This window comes from Platalea leucorodia (genome assembly GCF_965183815.1).
Source record: "Platalea leucorodia genome assembly, chromosome: 4".
NCBI classification, from domain to species: domain Eukaryota; kingdom Metazoa; phylum Chordata; class Aves; order Pelecaniformes; family Threskiornithidae; genus Platalea; species Platalea leucorodia.
In genome coordinates, this window is record NC_138826.1 from 88,323,867 (window position 1) to 88,342,363 (window position 18,497).

At 47.4% G+C, this 18,497-nt stretch overlaps 2 protein-coding genes across 2 annotated transcripts; one reads left to right on the forward strand and one right to left on the reverse strand.

Annotated features, from left to right (window-relative positions):
• Positions 1–1,465: 1,465 nt before the first annotated feature.
• LOC309588821 (cathepsin E-A-like) lies at positions 1,466–10,137 on the reverse strand (the record flags this gene model as incomplete). The annotated part of the gene is made up of 9 exons (XM_082308505.1): positions 1,466–1,645; positions 1,738–1,836; positions 4,407–4,551; positions 5,243–5,365; positions 6,025–6,224; positions 6,654–6,772; positions 7,276–7,393; positions 9,730–9,907; positions 10,082–10,137. The coding sequence occupies 9 exons, from the start codon at positions 10,135–10,137 to the stop codon at positions 1,466–1,468; spliced, it is 1,218 nt and encodes a 405-aa protein (XP_082164631.1).
• A 4,237-nt stretch (positions 10,138–14,374) lies between these two features.
• On the forward strand, positions 14,375–16,882 carry LRRC10 (leucine rich repeat containing 10). The gene has a single exon (XM_082309749.1). The coding sequence runs from the start codon at positions 14,994–14,996 to the stop codon at positions 15,828–15,830; it is 837 nt and encodes a 278-aa protein (XP_082165875.1). The 5' UTR covers positions 14,375–14,993; the 3' UTR covers positions 15,831–16,882.
• The last annotated feature ends 1,615 nt before the right edge of the window (positions 16,883–18,497 follow it).

The following is an 18,497-nucleotide window of genomic DNA, read 5'->3' on the forward strand; positions in this document are numbered from 1 at the left end:
ATACTTATTGAGTCTTACAACTGAAGCCACAAAATCTAAGGGGCCATGGTCGTAACGCTGCCAAGGCCAGTAATGGATGTTGTGTTTGGTCTGTGTTAAGCACATCCAGACAGGCAGCAGCCGCAGCAAGTCCCCTGGGGCCACCAGCCCCTGCCCCAGCAATGCCAGTCTCCAGCTCCCCATGGCCCTGCCCTGCCTGGGAGGCACCCGGGGCCCGGGCCCCGGGCTGCAAACATTTTTTGGCTTTAGGGAGACACAAGCAGCCCCAGCACCCCAACGTGTCCCATCTCTCCCCTCCAGGCTGCAGAGCAAGCTGGATTTTCAATCGCGGTTGCACCCTCTCCTCCCCCTCCTCTCTGGCCTCACCACATAGAAGCTAATGTAAGAAAACATAAAATAAAACTGAAACAGCACTAAGTCCAAAGCAGATTTTGCTTGGTCAAGTTTTATTCACATGTACGGGGGCAGTATCGGCTTTAGCAATCCGGACAAATACTCCAATGGGTATAATTTAGGTGAATCTTCTCCTGCCAAATCAGTGCAGCTACCTGTGCCTGTTTCACACCCCTGCCAGCTCTGAAGCTGCTGCCGCTGCTGACAAGAAGTGGCTGAGGAAAGGGCAGTAGAAGTCGACTGCTGGCACATGGGTCTCGTCACTCATCTGAGGTGGAGGGACGCTGCGGTGTCCCTTTGCAGCTCCCTTTGCAAGGGTTGCGGTCTGGTTTGTGCAATGCGAATAGATGCTGCTCCCAGCTGCCAAGGGGCAGAGGTGTCAGACGCTAAAAGCAGCATCTGACCTAAGATATGGACATTAAACACCGAGACCCAAAAGAGGAAAAAAGTGTCAAGTGAGAATGAACGCAAGCGAAAAAGCAGGTTTGCAAGATGGCATAAGGAGCGGGAAATTGTATACAAGGAACAGTAGTGGAAATTAGTGGCTACACAGGCATCAGCCAAGTTCCCCTTTTATATAAACTGGTTGGAGCAAGCCCATATAAAGACAATTTGCATGGCACTAAGGAAACAAGGTTGGACAAAACCCCGACCGTGGAAAATAGCGGGGAAAAGGAAAGCAGTAGGAAATGAGGTGGAAACTAGCACACAAGAAAAGTGTACCCAGACCAGACCAGACGGGGATTAGTTTCCCCCACTCGTAACTGCTATCTTGTCAGCCTGGCACTGTTCAGCATTTTTATCCTTCCTGCTCTTTTGCAAATCTGAGTGCTGAGCTGTTCTCACTTCATCCTGAGAGCTGTGGCGTCCATCAGTTATTCAGGAAAAATTGTTTCTCAGTTGCAAACATATAGAGATTAAACGAAACTATACAATTTGGGACAAGGATCACCCCAAAGCCCAAACATGACTGCATTTAGGTGCAGAGTTTCAGTTAAAGCCCTTCTTCACATGCGCATCGAAAATCATTACATTAACATTCGGGTTAAGGCAGTATAAATGCTATTGCGACTCAGTAGTAATCCTTCCTATGAACAGCTTTTGCAAATCCCACTCTGTCGTTCCCACGGTCAAAAATGCAGTAAAATGCAGACATAAAGACATCTCCTAAAATCCAGAGCGGGCCGGTGCGAGTGGTGATGTCGAGAGACTGAAAGCCGCTTATGCAGAAGGTTTCGTCTTCAATGGACTCCTGGAAGGGAAAGCACGTGTCCTTGCGGCCGCCTGCTCCAGCCCCGGCTCGGGGAGCGGGGACGGGGGAGCAGGGAGCCCAGGGATACGCACCTTTATGATGTATTGCTCTGCTGTCAGCTTGTACTCGTGGTGTCTGATCGTGAAGCTTATGTGAGGCAAGCTGGACAGTCTTCTGCAGTCTACGAGAAACTGTATGCGACGCACTGGTTGAGATGGGATTGGTTTGCCTTTTTGTAAGTATTGCCCTTTGAATGCAAGACTTTTGCGGCACTAACAGTGAATTTACTGCAGAGTAACAGCATCAGGCTGACTTATGGCCCAACACTGCCCTCCGGCTTCCCGACTCCTGTGCTGGGTCAAACCAGCCTAACAGCCCAGACCACTGCACCAAAGCCCCTGGGGACCCAGGGCTGATGAAAATCCTCGCAAGCCCCAAAAGGGACAAGGTGAAAGAGGACTCTGACATCCCCCCTGTACAACTCGGAAGCAAAACTGAGTGTGTGAGCCCCAGTGAACCCATGTTATTGCTGAGCAAAAGTCCTCCGATGCTCTGGATGGGACTGGGTGGAGGGAGCGGCCTCCAGCCCACGCAGGGAGCACCCTGCATCTGCAGCTCACCACGCTCCCTCCCGTAACATCACAGTTGTGGGGAAAAAAAGCCAGTGAGGAATACGGCACTTTATACTCTGCCCTGGAGTGGTATTTAAAGAGCAGAAGAAGGACTAAACTCTGGCATGGCCATTAATTTCCATAAATAATGCATTCACTTACAGTAACACAGAAGACCATTTCCTGGTCTTTCTAGTTATTTCATGAAACAACTGGCGTGTTAAATGGCACTGCAGAATGCTCCAAGCCCCAGAGGGATCTCTCCTGTAAACTGTAGTGTTTAAAGTCATTGTTTTAGAGGCTTCCTATAAGGAAGAAGCTACTTTTTTTGTTGTTGTTTACCCACTAAATCTTGTGTATACTCAATCAGGTGTCATACCATTAGAACAAAATAAACCATAGAATACAGAGGGCAAAGATAAAAAGGCCAGTATAATGGTTTGTAGCGTACGAGAAGCAAAACATAATTCATTTACATAGCTAGTACATCCAGAACAAATTAATCCTTGCTGGAAAGAGATAAAAGTTCTGGTAAAATGACTGATGGATGCACCCACTTACACTGGGATAGATTTGAGCCAATAAACTCAGCTTGTCTGTGGTTGCTACAAAAATGGTCACAGAAAGTCCTATTTTCAGGATTTTTTTTTGCAGAATCTGAGACGCTGGCTGAGTGCTCTTACGTCAGCACTGGAGTATATGAACTTATACTGCAATGACCTGTTTCTTGTTTATATTACACTAATAGAAGTGCACTGGAAGTACATACTTTATCCATTAATATGTACCATTACAAAACCAACTTGTTATTAAAGCATACTGTTTGATATGTATCTGAAGATTTGAATAAAAATGAAATTCAAGGTTTAATTGAGAAAGAATCAGAAGCTTCACTAGTTACACAGAGGCAGCTCCGAGTCCTCCTCTCACAAAAGGAGGCAGATTAAAAGTCCACTTGTGACTTTGATCTTTGCCCAGTGCGCTGGGCGACCGTAACACTCTTAATTTTCTTCCAAGTGCAGTTTTGTGTCAGGATCAAGACAACTGCGAAGTTAACAGCAACCGTACGCGGCAGCTTTACTTGGGGGACTGGAGCTGTGGGGACGTGGTAATTACCCATGGGAGTCAGCCAAGGGCCAGCAATAAGGCACAGTAAAAATAAGCTGCTCTCTCCCCGGAGGCAGGTGAGTTTAGCCGTTTCAGACTTGTTATCTCAGTGCTTTAGACGTTACAAGGGTTCGGTCATGCCACCTGAAAATTGCCAGCAGGGAGATGCGAAGGGTGGCAGAGAGACATCCCAGCCCGGCCCGCAGGCAAGGCGGTGGGAAAGCCTAACCTACCTTGAGCAACCTCAGCTCACGCAAGCCCCCCCAGGAGGCATGGGGGGCTGGGGACCACAGGTGTGGGGCCAGAGAGGCCGCAAAGCGATGCATCAAGGTTGTTTTGGCCTGCTGGAGGAGGTGGAGGTGTTCCTCAGAGGGCAGGCAGGGACAGGGAGGACTGGTGGGGAGTGTCAGTAACGGGGACGCAGGAGAGAGCAGCAGGGAAGAGAGGAAAACCAGCGAGGAGACAGAGGAATAAGGTTCAGGAGGGACCTGCACCCTGTGGTTCATCTGCCAGCAGCCGGCATTGCGAGCATCACAGGTGCGCATCCCATCCCGCACGACATCGCCTGCTCTGCTGCAAGCTGACAGTGAGAGATGCTGTCGGTGGAACCGTTGTGGGGCTGCAGCTACAATACCTTTCCCTTCCCATTTGATACTGACAGGGCTGGCCATCAGCACTGCACCCCTCATGGCTTGAGTGAGCCAATGGCTACAGCCAGCGGCTTTGAAAGGAAGTGTCCTCTGATTTTCCAAAACAAAGTTCTCTCTGATGCAGAGTATGGATCAATTCCTCAAACTGATGCCCCCATTATTTCCTTACACACCAGTACTGGTGAGTACGGGAGAGAAGGTGGACATGTGGGAGGAGGGCTGGGGCAGCAAGGCAGACGGGTCAAAACCAGCATGGCTCTGAGTTCAGTGCTGTCCTGGAAACAAGGCTTTCACTGAGACCTTTCTAAGCAATTATTTCAGTTTTTTTCCCACCCTATGAGTTCTTTGCACCAAATATCAGTTTCTCTTCCTCTCTGGCTGTATAGTTTTTACCTCTCCAGTATGCGACGGGCTTGCCCCAATATACTCCTGTAATCGCTTGATTTGTGAAGAGGGGCCGGTGATAAGAGAAGTGCCTGAGTCAACGATGGCTTCGCAGCCATGGGAGCAAAATGCCACCTGGCCCTGGATCTTTATGCTGCAAGTGGAAAACAAAGCATCTTTAAGAAAATGGCACATACATTGTGACTGAAGAAGCATATTATTGCTAGCTAAAGTACCAGAATATGGTCTGAAGTTAAAACTAGCTGCCAAGCTTTCCCACTCTTAAAAGAAAACAACATCTTTAAAAGACAAGAACATGATAAAAGGAAACAGCATGAGGAAGACTTCTCATTTGTGGAACCACTTTTCTCTCTCAGGACTCCTACAACCCTAATTATTTGTTGCCTGCTGATGAATTTGTCCTCACCCACAAGTATGTGTCCTCATGGATCTGTGCAGCAGGAGAAGGACCGAACGGACGCTGACTACTTTGACCAAGGTCAACAGGAAAGATGAGAGCAGGACCTGGAGCTGGATTCAGTTCCTGGGTGCCTTAACCTCTTAACTGAATAGTCCACCAAGAGTCAACTTGACCAGTGGTGTATCATATTAAAACATTAAAGTGCTCTTCCAGAAACCAGCTACCCATGTCACAGCAGATTTAGAGAGCTAATAAACCCCGGTCCCATCCTGGCGAACCCCTTCTTTGAACAGGCACAAGGGTAAAACATTGCAGCCGAGTCCTCCTGCACCTGTATGGTTAGGAGTTTCTGTCTCTGCAGGTGTTACCTGGGGAGGTGATTCCACTAGGTATTTCATACATACATACGTAGATACATACATACTTGTTCAGGTGTATTTGCCAGTAGCTTTTCTCCGTGACTGGGACCCAGTGGATTGAACCTTTGTAGAGGGAATGGTCTATCCCCCCCAGAATCAACTCACCACCGTTCTCGGTGTTATCTCCTCTGAAAGCAGAAGACAGGTTAACACAGACATGGGAGTGCCCCAGCATGTACCACTGAGATTACACTTAAAAAGCAAAAGACAAACCACAGCCCTTTCTAAACTCAGATATGGGTGGCTGAAAGGGATTATTTCTAAATTATAACTGTGGATATCCCAACTCAGAGCCTCCAAACAACCTCTGAGAAGACTTACTGTAGGCTGCCAAGGGCTAAGACAGGCATTGGGAGCAGGTTGAGCCAGTGGCTGTTCTCACCTCAGAATAAACACTAGATAAATTGGTGTAGTTACAGCTAGGTCCAGATGGGGTAACAACATTTATTTTCTGAAATGTGGCTACTTGGGTGTAGCACAGCATTTCTGTTCATCTCCACTGGCCAGAAGGAAACCTCTGGCAACTCAGACATGGTGAGTCTGAGCTGGGAGCTTTTCTTTTATGACCAGCTCCAACAAGAATAACTCTCTGTCCAAAAATTCATGGTCCTCCCCAGCACATTTTTCCTTTTCACTCCATATTTTTCAGTGTCAAATTGAAAGAAAAAAGAAAAAAAAAAATGGGGAAAATTACTTTCTAGAATTGAAGATTTATACAGATGCATGGTTGTCTCAACAATTAAAATAGATTAGCTTCTTTTTTGGCAGTGTCACTTTAAGGACTGACCTTTTCAGATAGAAAGAGAAGACCGGCTCCTCTACCAGCTGCTGGTTCATGATGCTGTCAAACACGGGCAGAGCATTGCCCACTGCTAAGGAGGGGTAGCCCAAGCCCAGCACGCCATCAAAGTGGGCAAGGGCAAAGGTTGTTCCTGGCTCAAACACCGACTCGCCAAAGTCCTGTCCCTTGATGGAGATGTTACTTATCTGTTTGGTACAAGTGAAAGTAAAGACACCATCAGTTACAAGAAATTAGCCACATTTCAGATCCATATCAATGGATTCATTCAGTTTACAAAGCCTGGATATCCTTGTGTGACTTGCATCAACATAGCAGGTGCCCATTTGGTAGGTAGGTTGCACCGATTCCTTTTAATACCTTAATTCTGTGGATGTTTCTTCATAAACCCAGGACAGGACCCAAGGAGAGAAGCAGAAATACAAAATAAAATCTTACGGGTTTATTTGGGTAGCCCAAAGCCAGAGCAGCACCCACACCTCTCAGCACCTGGCTTGGTGGGACCTCACCCTGCCCTTGCCTGAACCAGGTAAGGTCTTCCAGGGCAAGGCCAGTATCTGAACTGCCCTGAAAACAGTTGACCTGGAGGCTGACACCCATTTTAGGCGGAGGCTCACCTGCAGCGTGTCTTTGCCAGCAATGCCCAGAAGCTGTCCCGTGCCGTACTGCAAGGAGAAAGCTTCCCCTCCGTGCTCATACGAATCCGACAGAAAGGACTTAAATTTCTGGTGCACCCCTACACAAAACAAATGACACCTGTGCACCGAGGGGAGGTCCTGGCACCACGCCTGCTCCCCGATGCAGAGTCAGCCAAGATGCAGGCAAGGCAGATGTTTGCTTGTCTTACAAGAAAGGCATTGATGGAGGTGCCTGTTCCCCTACAGGTAACCCTGTTTTTCTGTACCTCGGAGGTTATTTTGGGTTTCAAAGGCAAATCAAAACAAAAATGGGCATTTCCACTGCTATTTGTAGCTCTCCCAGGTTTATTTTCATGCCTTTTACATCAGACACCTCATGGTGCGGAGGGATGTTTGGCAGCTGCAGCCAGTGCCTGCCCTGGCTGCGGGGTAGCGCGGAGGGGCAGAGATGGAGGAGCAGGACGGGGAGGGGAGAGCGGCCCTTGGGGGTGCTCCAAATCCTCTCCTCCCAAATCCCAGCTGCAGGCGAGCTCCTTGGGAAGGGAGAAATGGCCAAGGTACCCGAGACACGAGGAGCATAAGGGAGGGTGGCGTTTCTTACTGCATGCTTCACTGATGCAATAAGCAGAAGGGACCCAAAAATTGGAGGAGCCGGTGTCAAACACGACGGTGAACCTCTGTGGCGGCGTGCCGACGCTCACAACTCCGTAGTACTGCGCCTGGAGGAGTAAAAACACGGTCAGCCCCGACCTGCCTCCCGGTGAGCTATTCCTGAGGAAAAAAGCAGACTTGGGAGCATCACACAATGCTTTCTCAGGGAGTTCGGTGCAATCTCATCTAAACGTAAATGCACGCCACAGGGAAGTGTGTCTGGCTCCGCAAGTGGCTGCGGGCAGCAGATTTCACTCCAGCTGCATGCATAACAGTGCAGCATTTTTAAAGCCTTTGAAGCAAATGCTCGGTCAGGTTCCCTATGAAGTTGGCAAGCCCTCTTGCACTGACTTCAGTGGTGGCAAGGTCAGCCCCCAGACAAAGCTGTTACACGACCGTGCAGGCTTTCAGGCAGCTCCCTGCTGATGTCAGTAAGAAATCATAGAATCGTAGAGTCGTTTAGGTTGGAAAAGACCTTTAAGATCATCAAGTCCAACCGTTAACCTAGCACTGCCAAGTCCACCACTAAACCATGTCCCTAAGCACCACATCTACCCGTCTTTTAAATACCTCCAGGGATGGGGACTCAACCACTTCCCTGGGCAGCCCGTTCCAATGCTGGACAACCCTTTCCATGAAGAAATTTTTCCTAATATCCAATCTAAACCTCCCCTGGCGCAGCTTGAGGCCGTTTCCTCTCGTCCTGTCACTTATTACTTGGGAGAAGAGACCAACCCCTACTTTACTACAGCCTGCGGCACAAATGCTGTCACAGATGGGTGGGCTTTTTCCTTTGTAATTAGTCACTATTAGCAAGCTAAAAAATGAATTCTGTTGCAGAGACTGTATCTGATGTACGGAACAAAGTTCATCCAGTGGATAAAGAAACCACTGACCGTCCTTGGATACCAATTGAAGCTAGAGATAATCTGTGAACACGTGAATGCTGGAGTGAAGAGCTTATCCACATCCCGAATGCAAGTGTCTAAGTGCCCCTATCTGGCCCTGGAAGAGCACTTCAGCATTAAGAGACCTATTTTTAGGAAGAGGCATTTCTGGAATTCAAACGCAGATAGAAAAGCAATACCCAGTGCCAAGCCTTTTGTAGCAATACAAATATTTGAATATGTATCTTCAAGTGCATACTTGTTAAATAATACACTGAATATAGTTTCTGACCCCGGAGTTTACGGTCTGAATGAGATAATCATGAAAAGGCAAGCAAGCGCGCCATTTAAGAGAATATCCAACTATATAGCAGGATTTTATTCCTTCCTGTATTAAACAAACCTTTATTGATTAATCTGTAAAGTGAGGCAGCTCTAACTCTGTTGGTCCAAAAAAAACCAACCCAAACCCCCCCCCAACACACCACACTGAAACTTCCACAAAACTGTTTCTGGTGCTAGCTGGATATGCTGAGGAAGTGGATTTTGCTTTGGTTTTTTTTGATGTTTATCCCTCTCTGATAAGCTTTAGAGCAGGCTGAAATTTTTCAGTCTCCTTTGTTCTTCTTCACACACATCTCTAGCTCCTCTTGACACATTCCTTTATGGCCCTCAAGCGTCGGGAAGTTCTTGCTGAATTAATCTGGCTTTCCCTTCCCCTCCCTGTTCAGCTGCAGCCTCCACAACCTTTCTGCAACTTAGCTTTCCTTTAGATAAGCATAACAGAAGAACTGAATAAAACACAAAATAGAGACCAACCAAACGGACAAAATGCTAAACCCAGGAAAGACAGTTTACAAAATGGTTGACCTGCTGACCTGCCTGTCTGAGATCCAGTGAAATTCATATTTTTCCTTTCTCAGTTCAGAGGGTAAATTCAGCCAGGTTAGTGTGAGACCCAGGTCAGTCTCAAATATTTAATAGGCGCTAAGCTCAGGAGATAAAAGAAGAAAAATAAAAACTCTACTTGGTCTTTGTTATCACTGATTTATGACTCTACGTGATCAAATAGATGAGATTTGGGGGATTTTTTCTAACATACAAATATCCAAGTTTCTGATAAATAGAATATAGCTAAACGAAGTAATCAGATTCTGCTACTAAAAACCCAATCCCAAACCAAGACTGATAGAGGCAAACCTTCCATATTTGCTTGGAGACCCAACCAAGTCCAATACACATCTATACACAAATAAAACTTGTCACAGGACTAGCGCTGATAGATTACATCAGCTTTCTACCCGGGTCCTACCCATGCTAACCTAAATCCATATGTGCTTTATTTTGCAGACTGGTAAACTAATTTTTTATGATCTAGTATTTATAGTGTAGAGCAACGAGCCATCTCAAGCCCTATAATTTCATTGTGGGACTAGATTTCAAATGTGCTGGGAAAAAAATTCTGCCTTCAAGAGAACAGTGAGTCCTTATGATTGCATTACCAAAACTGTACTTACATTCATGTAATCATACAGCCTTTCTGAAGTGGTTCCTACCGATAAAGCAATATCTGCAGGGAAGCAATGCAGGTACCTCCGGGCAAAAATGTCGGGGTGGTGATTCCTCCAGAATTCCTCTAATTCTCCCCTTTCCTTCAGCTGCTTCTTAATAGATTTGAATCGAATGAGAGGGATTCTATGCAAATAAAATAAACACACAAAAATTAACTGGATCTCTTTTACTGGAGTTCTCATATACTCTTTTTTTAAAGTTTTGTTTCTTTTTTGAGATCTCAGGTAACAACAAGCACAGGTAACCCCAGGAAGCCAGCTGAGACACGCGTCAGTGATGCTAGGCATGTTTTCTTACCGTTCCATGGCCACGGTGAATGGGATGTAAACCACAGCCAACAGTATCACCCTCATGGCTCCAAGCGGTTCGGAGTCTAATGACACTCATTTACTCAGAAGTCCGTTTTTTATACCCCGTTGTCAGCAGAGGGCTGCTCGCCAGGTCAATCAATCACAGGAGGTCAGTGCTTTGGCAGAAAACTGATTAATTTGCTCTCAGAGTAACCACTAGATTGTGCAAATATCGGTGCCCAGTAAAGCTACTAAGGCACAGATCACCAGGGCACAGTCTAGACCAAACAGACATTTTACTAACAATCCTTAATGTCTTTTACATAAATATAATAAATGAGGTGAGCTTGGCTCCCGTTAGCATGGGGAAGAGGAGGCAGTCCAAGGACTTGCCTGGTTCCCTCCAAGTAAGCTGCTTTTCAAGCTCGCTTTAGTGACAAGAGGCCCAGAAGTGTCCACCACAGAGAAAGAGGACATAACATATAACCATTTCCCTTCTACCTGGAGGCATTTCAGCAGGGCTGAGCAGACGGACGTTTGATAGGGTTGTGACAAGTCATCCCCTAGCAACTGAGGTTTAATTCCCTATTTACGGGAGAGCTCCATTCTAAACATAAATGTGATTGCCACCCCAAAAAATGGGTCTTAAAAGTAAAAAACATGACAGGCTGCAACATATGGTAATAAACAGCCAGTGGTTTTGTACACATTTCAGCAAGACATTTGGAAGCACTCGCTTGGATTTATTTTCCTGCGAGTGTCCTGAGGTTAGTGGTTCCCACCCCTGCCTGACACTTAGGTTCAAATCAAGCTGGCAGAAAAATAATGGTGTCAAAAAGAGACTCTTATCTGACAGAGAGCAACCCCAAACCCATTAGCTGCTTGGGAGGAAGCTCAGCACTGAGTCTGCAATTTACTTACGAGACTTTTTGAATCTTTCCTTGGCACGAGAAAGTGCAGTGAGCAATTACATGCTGCAGCCTAGCATACATTAAGGCTAAATTTGAATAATCAGCCATTTTTGTTCAAAAGACCCAGCTAGGATGCTGGGAAAAGAGCGATAATGATTATTCCCCTGCAATATATCGCTTATTTAAAATAGACTGCTCACCACATGAAGGTGAACTGGAACTAAGTAACCCCTCCAAAAGAGAGCAGATGTGTGACAGTGTGTAGCAAAGAATGAACGTCGAGAACGCGGAGGAGGCAGAAGTCATCATCCGCTCTGGTGGCAATGCTCCAGTCAAGGAAAAAACAGCAGAAAAAAACAAACACACAGCATTTGTGAGTGAACAAGGGGTCTAAATGCCTGTCACAGACTTTAAATAAATATAAAGCAAATCATTATGAGCACATACTGAAAAACATTCTTAAAAACTATTCCTTTAAGCCTCCTTCCTTGCTATGTCAGGCTGATTGAGGAGGGGCATGAGAGGCTTAAAATCAACAATTTTAGAGCTCTCTTCATTCGTCCCCTGGATTTTGAGATACATGGTTTGCTTTTTCAAACTTACCTCCAAAATTGTGAGGGCTACACAACCTGCTCTCAGCAAAGGCTGAGCCTGGCGTCATCACACAGCTGTGTGCAGAGCTTTGGATCTGAAAAAGCACCACTATCTCTATTCTAATGTTCTATTTAAAAAAAAATAAAACAATCTCAAAAATGCAGGAATAACAACACACAGCTTTTATATTTATTTCCATTTTATTGTGATTTTTTTTTTTAATTGTCTAGCTCTGAGCAGTGTTCCCTGTTTCTTCTAGACTCAGAGGTTTTACACATGTTCTCAGCAAGCAACCACGCTTTCTGTGCCACAGCCGTCCCAGCCACTGAGCTGCAGGAGCTGGGTGCTGGAAATGAGAACGGTGAGCAATAGCTGTGGTCATTTGTGAACTTTCAGAAAGCAAAGGCGTTTCTCGAGGAGCCTACACGCGCCACTCGACGCGCAGCGGAGCAGATGTCGTGCCCTCTGGTAGGGCAGCGCCGCTTTGACAAGAGCAAGACAACGTCTGTGCTGAGCGCCTTTATCGCTTGAACTTTTCCTCAAATGCCACAAATGCTTCTGGGATGTCATGAATGCTCACGTTGGAGGGCATCAGGATAACTTTGAAGATGTGAAGTGGCTTTCAAAACACCACCCTAGATCTACTGAGGAGACTGCCTTTGCCTTAGAGCCTCCGCTGAGTCACTGATTCTCAGAAGGATCAAGATCGTTCATTTTATTGCAGATGTAGCCCTTTATTATCCCACCACACAAAGGTTATTTTTTTCCCAAATACTCTGATCTCACCGCGTGTTCCAAGCAGACATTCATTTAGCCAACAGAGGTACAAAATGCAACAACAAAAGGTCATCGTGACTTTTTTTGATAAGCTGGAATAATGATTAAACTACAATGCAGAGGATCCCTGAGAAATAGTTGTCTGCAGCTTAAAAGTTTCATTATGAAGAAATAATTCAAGTAGAAAAAACCATATACGTATCTGTGTCTATAGACATAAGGTATATTGCAAAGTTACTTTTCACCATGTGGATTATAGAGAAAAATGTACCTAAACTATATTATTAACATATTCTTACTCAGGCTTTTATGTTGTTCTGCTCAGCAGGATATCCAAAGGGATTTGTCCAAGGGACATGTCTTTGCCATGGATGTAAATTCATTATTATTTACACCAAATGCATTTGCTTTCCCACAGCTGAAGCATACAGTGTCTCAACCCGGCGAGGAGCCTTGCCTTTAGAAGGTGCCGCAGATGCTTAGAAATGGAAACAAATACAAAAACCTGCTGAGGGCCATGGGAGTATTTTCTTAAAAGTCAGATCTCATTCCGGGGTAACTGCTTGGGAAAGGATGCCCTGTGAAATCCAGGAACAACACGCTCCCCACGGCAGTCCTCTGACAGGGCGCGTAGGGTTAAAGCAGTAAAGAAGTGGCTACTCGGAGACGCTCATTCAGTGCCAACCCGCTCTTGCCGCTGGCACGCTGCGCCCAGCGTGTCCTGCCTTCTGTCATGAGAGGGAGTATTTTCAGCGCCTCTCTTCCACAGCACAGCCACAGATGACTGCACCATATCTTTGTTCTCCAGGCTTGATATTCTGCCCAGCTTCTCCATCCAAAACCCGTTTTATGGCGCTCAGGACCTCTGCAATGCTGGTCCCCAGATGCGCTCTCTTTTGTTCTCCTCCCCCAGGAAACCCTCCATCCATCCATCCATCATCCTGCATGCCACAGCCACTCGGAAGAGACTCGTAAACATCCTATAGCCTAATACACAAGAGCCTATACATAAGAGCTGCTTTACTTTTGAAAGCAAGTGATGGTAATACAAACCTGTATTACCGGATTGGACCAGAGATCCAGAGGCCACCTTAACTGTTTGATATTGCCTTTTTCTCAATCTTCTGTTTGTTCTGCCTTTTGGTTTTCCAAGAATACATGCCTCTCGGCAATCACGTATTTTGGTTGTGTAGCACCTAATGCCCAGAAACCGACTGTAGATTGTTTGAAGAAAGTATCCTCCCTAAATGGGAGCATAAGTGTGGAAAATGACAGCAGTGAGCTGTAGATATCAAAGTAGAGAGCCAGCTGCCAGAAAGGCTATTTCACCTTAAAACACTCTGCCAGCTTTCAAACCCGAAGATCACGGCCAAGGCACAGGTGGGACAATCCCCAAGAAAGCGTCAAACAGCAGCAGCTCAAGAAGCCAAAGTATGCAGAGGTTCCTACACACGGGAGGGCTCCTCCTAGAAATCAGAGGTGCTCCCGACCCGGATAGCAATGGGTCTTGCGGAGAGAAGCAGCAGAACAGTTTACAATGTCACATCTAAACTTTTAACATCATATTTATCTTGCTCATAACAAGTGAGAATCTTGATGGAATTAAATCATAGAATCATAGAATCATTAAGGTTGGAAAAGACCCTTAAGTTCATCGAGTCCAACCGTTAACCTAGCACTGCCAAGTCCACCGCTAAACCGTGTCCTCGAGCACCACGTCTACCCATCTTTTAAATACCTCCAGGGATGGGGACTCATGGCAGTTTCTTGCCAGGTTTTGGTACGGACACAGGCACTGCAGTAGCACAGTCGGAAGGCAGCCGGAGAACAGCCTTGGCAGGTTGTGATAGCAAGCGTATTAAACGGGTATTCAGACAAGAAGCAAAACATAATAAAATGAAAAAGGCCCTACACAGTCAAGAGTGCCAGAGGCTATAGTAAACACCATTAAATTAGGAACATAAATAGTAGAACAGCTCAAGATAGCAGTTTGCCAAGTATTTGTGTTAAAGGTTTAAGATAAGTACTGGGTGGCAAGTTACACTCTGAAATTATGTATTTGGCACCTTGCAAAGTAAATCCCTAAAAGTGCCACTCGTCTGGAAAGTCAGTCAAGTCTTGACAGGTATTTTAAACAACAATTTGATTACATCCGACATTTCTGCTGAAAGTTCCATGAAAGCTAAACATTTGAGTTCAAAAATTTGGTCTTCTGTGGTGTTTACTTTCCAGAGCCAATCCCCGCCACCAGCACCAGCTGCACAGACAGCACAGCTGGAGCGAGAGGTGAGGGGCTGGGGCATCGGGGCGAAAGTTTGCGGCAAAATAGGAGAACATCTATAGCGTGCGGGAAGAGGCGAGAAGGAATGTTTTCGGGGCGGGGGGAGCGAGTGGGAGCGTGGGTGAGAGAGGGAGACCTGCGCTCTAAGTCATCCTGTCCGTAATCCCCGTCACCAAACACTCATTCAGTTATCAGAAACATTTCAGAGCCCTTGAGATTAATGGCTGGTGCCTTGTAAACACAGCCTTATATTGGGAAGACGGAGTTACTGGCAGGCCAGTGCACAGCAGGAGAAGACCGAGGCGGGCCCCTGTCCCTTGCAGTCCCAGTGATCCCCGAACAAAGAAAGTCCCGGGATGGGCAACAGTCTGAAAGCCATAGTTGCTTTTGTGCCCTCCGATGAATGCCAGAAGTACCTCCTGGAAGACCTAGAAGAGATGCCAGTGGATAAAATGGTGGATCTGAGTGGCAGGCAGCTGAGGCGGCTGCCTCTGCACATTTGCTCTTTTAGGGAACTGGTCAAGCTGTACCTGAGCGACAACAACCTGAACCATCTGCCCCCCGAGCTGGAGCAGCTGCAGAACCTGCAGATCCTGGCGCTGGACTTCAACAATTTCAAAGCGCTGCCCCTGGTCGTGTGCACGCTGAAGCAGCTGTGCATCCTCTACCTGGGCAACAACAAGCTCTGCAGCCTGCCCCTTGAGCTCCGGCTCCTGCAGAACCTCAAGACCCTCTGGATCGAGTCCAACTGCCTGCAGTGCCTGCCCGAGGTGGTGTGCGAGCTCAGCCTGCTCAAGACCCTGCACGCCGGCTCCAACGCGCTGCGCACGCTCCCCGCCCAGCTGCGGTGCCTGCAGGAGCTGCGCACCATCTGGCTCTCGGGCAACCTGCTGTCCGAGTTCCCCCCCGTGCTCCTGGACATGCCTTGTCTGGAGGTGATCGATGTGGACCGCAACTCCATCCGCTTCTTCCCCAGCCTGGCTCACCTGCCCGGCCTGAAGCTGGTCATTTACGACCACAACCCCTGCAGGAACGCACCCAAGGTGGCCAAAGGGGTGCGAAGGGTGGGGAGATGGTCAGAGGAGAGCCCCGAACCCCGCAAGCGGTCTGGGGCGGTGATAGAAATCACGCTTAATGAGAAACCATCACCACCTCCTGCCACCAAGCCCGAGCCAGAAGACGAGCCCTGCTGATGCTCAGCTGCCCGTGCTGGCAAAGGCACCATGCACCCACACCGCCCAACAACCTCTACCTCTCCCTCGCTTGCTGGTGCCCAGGGAGCACCATGCCACCCAGCTAGCCGTCAGGAGTAGGTGCACCAGTTCAGACCTAGGTGACGGCAAAACCCTCTTGTGCAGCCACCTCCTTTTGCGCAGCACCCGCACTCTCCCTAGAGCAAAGACTTCCTCCCTTTCCCCCTCCTCCCACGCGGGGACCACTCGGAGCTCGCGGTAGAGATGAAGACAACAGTTTAGATGCTTTCCATGGGTGGACTGCACAGAGCACGCACAGACTCGCTGCTCTTTACCCATGGGCTCGCTCTTCTCCCCTCCACCTTGCTGAGGTGTCCGAGTTCAGCTGGAAGCCACTGTTCAAGGTGATGGCTGCCGAGAGTCACAGCTCTGAAGTAACCCGCAGCGTTTGTCCCAAATGACTGATCTGAAACGCAGCAGCAGCAGCTTGAAGGTTTCCCTGCCGGCCGCATGGGAAGCGGTAGCGGAGCCCTGGATGCGCCATCAAGGAAACGGCACGTACGTACCCGCCAGCTCTCCTCTTACCACTGCTGCCTTCTTCCTGGAAAATTAGCCACCGCTCTTGTTTTGTTATGGCCAAGCAGCACTGTAAATGATGGCGAAGCAAGCTAGAGGCTTCGCTGTTAGTTTTTAATGTTACGGACAACGCTGCCTGTAAGGGCAGCTGTACACGCTGAGTTTTCATGCAGTAAAAAAGAAGAAAATCAAAGCCTGACTAAAACGGAGAAACCACGAGAGCTGCAAAGGTAAACTTGCGTGAATAAAACCCAGGGCTGGGAGCCTGCTGCTACAGGCTCGCACAGAAGCAAGGCAAACTTGACTCGGTTGACTTCAGCTGCGTATTTCTCCAGCTCACAACTTGGACTGGTTCGGATTCCCCTTGGAAACGCACTGAACTCTTCCTTTTTTTTTTTTGTTTGTTTGTTTAGTACGTTTTGCTTTAATTGTGTAACACAGAAATCTGGCTTAAAATGACATTTTTAGCTTTTGATTCCATGGCAGGGATTATTGAGCGTGGTAAATGACAGCTTTTTTTTAAAAGGGTGGGGAGCCCTTGGTGGCACAGAACAGCCGCTTCCCTCCGCCTCGCTCGTCAGTGGAACCGTCTCACCAGCGCAGCCTGCAGAAGCGGCAGTTGACTTCCCAGAAAAGGTTTGATTCAATGCCAGTTCGTGACTGCTTAATGTCATTTACATGCCTGAAAAATTATCTGGAAATATACAGACTCGGCTAGCACTTGCTGTCTTGTTAAATGAAGTCTGAATTTGGATCCGGCTGGCACCCGCGTAGCGTGCCGACTATTCGTTAAATGAAATAAAGCGTACAAGCATCTCGCTGAATTAAGCCATCCTTCTTTGGAATTAACTGAATTCTCTGTGTCCAAATTCTTTATCTAACCTTGTTTAACTCGTTAACCTTGTCAACTATTTCTTCCTACAAAACAGAATTATTCAGCAGGACAAGAGTTTGGGGCTTTTTTAACATCCGAGTTCAACGTTCATCAGTTCCTATGGAACTGATCGGTACTTTATTTATCTGAGGGGGTGGGGAAGGAGGTGCTTTCACCTGCTTGTCAGCGGTTTGTAGTTAACACGGCACTCTCTACACGGTATTGTCACTTCTGGAGATCTGAAAAGAGCCTGTTCTGAGAGTTTGGAGGAGGGTTCTGTAAGCAGATTCTCTTCACTTCGGGAAACCCAAGGGAGAAAAATGTTTGCACAGGCATTTTCTTGATTTCCAGTTAATCTTCCTGCTGTGGCGGACTTCCCCTGGTGTTTGCCAAGGTGCTGCGTGATACTTGCAAGGGCCAGAAGGGTCACAGCGCCCAGCTGGCGCCTCTCGACAGGCTCCCACGCAGATGGGGCGCCTCCGCTTGTCTCTGCTTACAGTCATCAAGAACCTGCGTGCAGACTGCTGCAGGCTTCACGGACTTCCTTACGACCTGAGCATAAACCACTCCGATTAAAGCAACACGTTGCCTTTGCAGCAACTACTGGAATAGGAAAGAGAACATAAAGGTAGGCCACAACAGACATGAAAGGCGGGGGGAGAAAACGGGAACGCAATGCAGCCTGGCACGTTTTCTGCTCACTGCCCTCTGTTACAGCAACAGGCGTTTGTAAAGTCAGCCTGCGTCCGGTACTTCACAGTCACACAGACTGTTTGGTGCAGGGTGCCGCTCTCTCTCCCAAACTGCATCTTCCTCTCTCGCCCCTCACGCCCTCCCCCAGCAGAACTCCTATCTATGTAAAATTTATGGTGTAAAAAGCTGTAAAATCCCTTAAGTTGTTGTTCTAGGCACTGACCAAGGTTCCTTTTCAGCTTTCTCTCTTCATCATTAAAAGATTAGTAATACTCCAGTATCACTAGAGAAGGGTAACATTTACCTTCAGAGCCTATTTCTGGGATCCCAAGTCAAAACCTACGCAGCCAGGACTGGAATAAACGGCTCACACTAAATGCACCAAGTCAACCCGAAGCAGCAAGCTACAAAGGCTTGAGAGGTTCTCCTTAGCCCTGACTGCCTGGTCACAGCCTGAAGCATCTGAGGATGCGCACCACCGCTCTCCTAACGAAACTGCCCTTCTTGCTTCTACATAAAGACAA

What these genes read in the sequence shown, in the direction of transcription:
- LRRC10 (XM_082309749.1), top strand. Translation starts at nt 14,994, where the DNA reads ATGGGCAACAGTCTGAAAGCCATAGTTGCTTTTGTGCCCTCCGATGAA.